General features: G+C 40.4%; 1 protein-coding gene across 1 annotated transcript; it reads right to left on the bottom strand.

The window, feature by feature from the left end:
* Positions 1–4,958: 4,958 nt before the first annotated feature.
* Positions 4,959–5,480, bottom strand: LOC104225272 (uncharacterized). The gene has a single exon (XM_009777039.1). The coding sequence runs from the start codon at positions 5,478–5,480 to the stop codon at positions 4,959–4,961; it is 522 nt and encodes a 173-aa protein (XP_009775341.1).
* Between the last annotated feature and the right edge of the window lie 1,616 nt (positions 5,481–7,096).

The raw sequence follows: 7,096 nt of genomic DNA, 5'->3' as shown, positions 1-7,096 counted from the left end.
GGCCCAAAAGGTGACTAGAAGTGCAAAATTTGGCTAAGATTTGGCAAAATTTTACTAGGAAGAACGGACCCTATGTGGGTTGCTTACGTATCACGCCCCGAAAGATGAGAATCAGGTATGCGTAGTTCGGACAGATTGGATACGGGCGAGAATTAAAAAGCAACTAATTTAGAGAAGATCTGTTTTTTGTCTTTTTGTTTTGAAAAATGATGAAACATGTAAACTCTTTTTGGATTTTCTTTTTTTCTTTTTTTTTTTTATATTTTTTTTCGAAAAAATAACGGGGAAAGTGCAAACTCTTTTTTGGATTTTTCATGTTTTTTTTCTTAACAAAAATGTGACAGAAAACATAATCGGGCACTACTTGCTTTATTTTTCACACTTCACCCTCTCCTTTTTTGTTTTTTTTTTTCTTTTTCATTTGCCCTCAACTATCATTGGTCTGCCAAATGACCCTTTTACCCTTGAAGAAATGCAACATGTAGCATATAGGATGCATCAAGATGGTCTGTTATTTTGGGTACACCTGTTCTAGATGGACCCAACCCCTGTGTTGAGTCCCCAAACTCAAATGCACGTGATACAAACAAACGTTCCTACTAGGGATCCGGCATGAGGTCATGTTATTCTAAGTTTAAACCTGGGCGTGTGTTCTTGACCTGGCTTACCCGAGCGGACAACTCGAGTCGAAGAGGGGGCAACATACCGGGAGTACTAAAGTCTACCTGGCCTTGTTGCTGGCCCAGCTTCGTTCTATTCGGTATGACTTCTACAGAAAAAGCGAGCCACACAAATGTGTGCTACATTTTCAGAAGACTCAGAGGGGTGGCGTAACAAGACAATTATATACAATTCAAATAATATCAAAGCGACAAACAGACAACAGTTAGCACAAAAAGTTCACAAAATACAGTAATATTAACAATAACTGAAGCCAAGTAAAATCATATTAACAAGCTCGAATTCTGAACCCTGAACCAGAAGTTCTGGGTTCTTATCCCTAGCAGAGTCGTCAGAGCTGTCACACCTCCTTTTTACTAACCCCGAAAGGGATATAAGGGGAGTTTTTTCCAATTTAAGTGACAATCGAAACGAGATTATTTATTAGATTCAGAGTTGCCACTTGGGATAATTTATGGTGTCCCAAGTCACAGGATTAAAATCCCGAATCGAGAAAATTGACTCTTATTTACGGGCTGCGAACACAGAAATTCGGGTAAGGAATTCTGTTAACCCGGGAGAAGGTGTTAGGCATTCTCGAGTTCCGTTGTTCTAGCACGGTCGCTTTGATCATACTTGGCTTAAACAAATTGTTTGATTACTAATTTTAGAACCTATGTGCATTTGCCTCTTTTAATTAGGAAATTATCTTGAAAAGGGTCACGGGGACGTGTACCCATTTGTTTGGCGCGTCAAAAATCATGTCACGCGAACATGTCCACAATTAATAACGCTTTATTAATATTAAAAAATATTTAGTCGAAGTTGCGCGAACGCCTACTCCGATTTTGTTTTTAAGATCGTAGTTACATCACGCGAACGTGTACGCAACAACGATAATATATTAAATTGCGACTAAAGCAAACTACGATGTATAATATAATAAAGTAAAGTGAATAAAAAGGGAACTAAATAAAAGAAAATATAATTCACGCCCATATTAGCCTCTTTATTCCTATAACCCACGTTATTCAACAAAAGTATGTTTTACAACGATAAACATAGGCAAATTGGTGAGATCAATCTGAACATCCTCTTTTCAAAGATTCTGCCACATATTACTTAAATAATTTACTATTAAGTGACACTAAACCCAGGCATTTTTCAAGTGCAAAATTCCACAAAAGTTTGAATTCACATGTTAAATCAAAAGCATGGAAGAAACTTAGCAGTACACAACAATTCACGAATGGGAACCAACATTATAATTCATTACTATTATTTAAATATCCTAAAATGAGAAATCAACACCATTAGATAAAGTAAGAGGGAAAGAGTTGAACCTGAAAATGGAATTTTTCAATTGATGAAGACAACTAATAATTACATGGACAGGAATAACACAGTTACAATCGGAACTCGCATCTACAAAAATCTCAAACACGAATCCGGACCGAAAATCTCGTACGGACTTTGGTGGACTTGCCCCCAACTCAACCTCTAAATTGACCTCTACTGACCAGCTTCAAACCAAGCCTTGAATGGAAACTAACGAGCTAACCTCCTCCCAACAGTGCCTAAGGATCTCAAGGGTGAGATTTTCCCAAAATATTATCTTTTCCTTTCAAAGACAATCCTTGGAGTAGAAAGTAGGCGTCACTGCTTTGTATATATGGACTTTGGATGATTAAAATCTTTAGAAGTAATTTAGATTTTTAGGTGAGAACATGCTTAACGAAGAGAGATACCAAACAAAGATTTTAATTCTAATTGTGTGGTGCCACCGATCTTTTTGATGGTATGCGGCCGTTCTTAGCTTTTTAGGAATTGAAAAATTAGGGTAGGGTTTATATAATTGAGTATTTTATATGGAGGTGAGAAGGGATGATTGCCATTGGATTAGATGGAAATAGATGGCTAAGATTAAATCTTGTACTTAAGTGGATTAATGGGTTGGGAAGAATGGGCCTTTGTCTTGTTGGGCTTAAATATGGTAGGAAGACTAAAACAATGTAATATACTTATAAAAATATAAAAGTCACATCTTAATTAAGAAAATAAACTACTAAAATAAAACTAAATATAAAAATTGAAACTTTTTTTTGTATTTTCAATATTATATAAAGATAAAAATAAGGTACTATTTCTGTATTTTTTTAATTTTATGAAAGGTACAACAACAACAACAACAACAACATACCCTTTAAAATCCCACTAATGGGGTCTGGGGAGAGTAGAGTGTACGCAGACCTTACCCCTATCCCGAAAAGGGCAGAGAGACTATTTCTAGGAGACTCTCGGCTTAACAGGAAAAACAATAATATCAGAAAAGAAATAAGAGAAAAAACATGTAACAATAAAAGATACCAGAAAGAAAATAACCACAACAAATAAGTGAAAGGACAATAACACAAAACTATGCAAAACACCAATGTGAATACAACAAAGACCGCTAACAAACCTAACGAAACTCTAACAGACTACCCGGTACAAAGAAGGAAGAACTCTGGACTACCCCTTAGCCTACCACTCTAATGCTCGACCTTCACATGTTCCTATCAAGAGCCATGTCCTCGAAAATCTAAAGTCGCGCCATGTCCTACCTGATCACCTCACCCCAAATGTTCCTAACCACCGCTTTATAGAACTTACCTTTGAGTTTCGGTGGCACATTCTTGTCACACAGGACTCCAGACGCTAACCTCCATTTCATCCACCCCACTCCTATATGGTGCGTAACATCCCCATCGATCTCACCATCTCCCTGGATAATAGTCCCTAAGTACTTAAAACTTTCTCTTTTGAGGATGACCTGTGAGTCAAGCCTAACTTCCACATCCGCTTCCCCCGTTACGTTGCTGAACTTACATTCCACATATTCTGCCTTAGTCCTACTCAACTTGAAACATTTAGACTTTAGAGTCTGCCTCCATACCTCCAATCTCCCATTAACGCCGCCTCGCATCTCATCAATCAGAACTATATCATCAGCGAACAACATACACCACGGTACCTCTCCTTGGATATGGTGTGTCAGTGCGTCCATTGCCAGAGCAAATAAGAACGGGTTGAGCGTAGATCGTTGGTGTAATCCCATAACCACCGGAAAAGGCTCTGAGTCACCTCCCACAGTCCTAACCCGAGTCATAGCTCCATCATACATATCCTTTATCGCCCTAATGTAAGCCACTGACACACCTTTCACCTCCGGACACCTCCAACGGACGTCCCTAGGGACCTTGTCATATGTCTTCTCTAGGTCAATAAACACCATATGCAAATCCCTCTTCCTATCCCTGTATAGTTCCACCAACCTCCTGATAAGGTGGATAGCTTCCGTAGTAGAACGACTCGGCATGAACCCGAACTGGTTTTCTGATATAGACACTGCCCTCCTTATCCTCATTTCTACTACCCTCTCCCAGACTTTCATGGTATGTCTTAGTAACTTGATACCCCTATAGTTGTTACAATTATGGATATCCCCTTTATTCTTGTACACCGGAACCATTGTATTCCACCGCCACTCATCAGGCATCCTCTTTGTCTTGAAGATAACATTAAACAGCTCAGTCAGCCACTCCAAGCCTGCCCTACCCGCACATCTCCAAAACTCTACTGGAATCTAGTCAGATCCGGTCGCTTTGTCCCGACTCATCTTATCCATCGCACCCACGACCTCCTCAACCTTAATGTGCCTATAATACCTAAAGTCTCGGTGACTCTCGGAGTGCCCCAATTGCCCTAACACGATGTTTCCATCCCCCTCTTCATTCAGAAGTTTATGAAAGTACGACTGCCATCTTTGCCTAATCTGGGCCTCTTCCATCAATACTCGAGTGTCCTTGTATTTGATACACCTCACTTGATCCATATCGCGAGCCTTCTTCTCTCTCGCTTTGGCCAATCGAAATAACTTCTTATCCCAACCTTTGCCCCCCAGTTCCTTATAAAACCGACAAAAAGCAACAGTGTTAGCCTCTGTGACCGCTACTTTTACCTCCTTCCTAGCCTCCTATATCTTTCTCTGTTCGCTCTTCTTTGATCCTCGTCGGTGCTCTCTACTAACTTAATGTACGCTACTTTCTTGGCTTCCACTTTACCTTGGACCACGTCATTCCACCACCAGTCACCTTGCCATAATAGCCTTTCAAAAGTCCCAACACTTCTCTTGCTGCCTCCCTTATACAGTCCGCCGTCGCCGTCCACATAGCGCTAGCATCCCCACCACTCTTACAGGAACCCATATTTGTCATCCTCCCCTCCAACTCTTGCGCAGTATCCTTAGACAAAGCTCCCTACCTGATCCTCGACGGACCCCGTATATACCTCTTCTTCCTCTTCATCAAAATACCGACGTCCATTACTAGGAGCCTATGTTGAGTTGCGAGGTTCTCACTCGAGATCACCTTGCAATCCTTGCACAACCCCCTATCACACCTCCTAAGGAGGAGATAGTCAATTTGAGTCTTAGCTACCATACTCCGGAAAGTAACCAAATGTTCCTCCCTCTTTGGAAACATAGTGTTCACGATCACCAACTCAAAAGCTCTAGCGAAATCCAACAGTGAGGTACCACCCCCGTTCCTATCACCAAAGCCAAAGCCACCGTGCACCTCACCATAGCCACTAGCCGACGACCCAATATGTCCATTGAAATCATCTCCTATGAATAGCTTCTCCGTCGGCGGAATACCCCGCACCACCTCATCCAGCGCTTTCCAGAAGCGCCTTTTTACCTCCTCGTCCAAGCCCATTTGCGGCACGTAAGTGCTAATGACATTCAGAGTGCTCCCTCCAACTACTACCTTAATCGCCATCAATCTGTCATTCACCCGTCTTACCTCTACCACCTACTCTCTAAGCTCCCTGTCCACCAAAATGCCCACTCCATTCTTGCACATCACGACTCCGGAGAACCACAATTTATACCCGTCAACATTCCTCGCCTTTGATCCTACCTACCTAGTCTCCTACACACACGCTATATTGACCCTCCTCTTCTGGAGAATCTTCGCCAACTCTATAGACTTACCCGTCAACGTCCGTATATTCCACGATCCAACTCTCAACCTATAGGCTACCTTTTTTCCTTTACCCCTTTTGGGCCTCGTTCCACCCCCGACCCTTGCCCTACCCCCTCCTCACTATTCGACTTCCCCGAGGACATGACCCTACTCTGCCATTACAAACCACAGTCTCTATTCCTATGAAGGTCTAAAAATGAAACGGAGAGAAAAAAATACCACACAAAACAACATAGGGAGTAAATAGTAACTACAAGCCCACTACACTGACTAGACTAGTACGAAATACTACTCTAATAAAGTAATTAACACAAGGGACAGAGATACAAGTGGCGGGAGGTACCAATTCCTGTGAATAGAACCTGGGACTCCCGACTTGGTATACTCCCGATGCTGCGGAACCTGGCGTATAACTGCTACTTTACTACTTGTGCGCGTGCACCTCCCAAAAATGATACCTGCAAAATGCACAAACACCCACAGAACCAGGAGAATAGGGTAGCAAAAAACCTTGAAATGAAAACCAATATCTTCTACAAATTACACTTACAACCAAAAATCCGTTTTATATCTTTTGAGATCACAAAAAAATTCAATAGCAAAAATCCGTTTTATACCCGTTTTTTTACTTTATTTACGTCTGAAGAAAAGACTCAGTAATTAACAATGGAAGGAAAAAATTTGCAGTTTTATTATGTGCAGAGGATTCAGAATACGCGAAAAAGAAATACGGCGGTTATGTTGGTGTTTTTGTAAGAATGCTGGCAGAAGAAGGGGAAACGTGGGACGTATTCCGCGTGGCTAACGGAGAGTTTCCGGCGGATGATGAGATCAGAGAATATAATGGATTTGTGATCACCGGTAGTTGTAATAACGCTCAAGGTAATGATTTGTGGATCTATAAACTACTCAATGTTAAAATCGAAATTGATTTTCAAAATGGCTATAGCGGACAAAGTATTCTGGTAACAAACCCAAAATTTTCAAAATCCTTCAAGGCCTACTAAAGAATAGAAATTCAAGAAAGTAATTATCAAGTGAAAAGGAATAAGATATTGATTCTTAGTAGCAACGTCGATGCGCCAAAAACTTGTCGAACCTACGCCGGAGTTTGGCCGAAAAATCTGGTGCTCTGACGAATATTGGCCGGAAATATTAGAGGATAAATTGATATAATCATAGTACGTTCAAGAAGATCAATTGATTCAAGAAAAACGTGAATCAATAGGTCATGTAGTGACATCTTTGATCTTACTATCGGAATTCCTTTTAGCAACTATCACTCAACAAGATTCAAAAATATTTTTTTTATGAAAGGTACATAAAAATAAAATATTTTTTTTTGTAATTTTTATTTTGTGACGAAATAAAGTAAAAGAATCAAAATTAGTAGAAATAACTATATTAGG

The sequence above is a fragment of the Nicotiana sylvestris genome, chromosome 10 (assembly GCF_000393655.2).
Source record: "Nicotiana sylvestris chromosome 10, ASM39365v2, whole genome shotgun sequence".
NCBI lineage: Eukaryota > Viridiplantae > Streptophyta > Magnoliopsida > Solanales > Solanaceae > Nicotiana > Nicotiana sylvestris.
The sequence above is the reverse complement of the archived record's forward strand: the minus strand, read 5'-3'. Positions and strand labels throughout refer to the sequence as shown.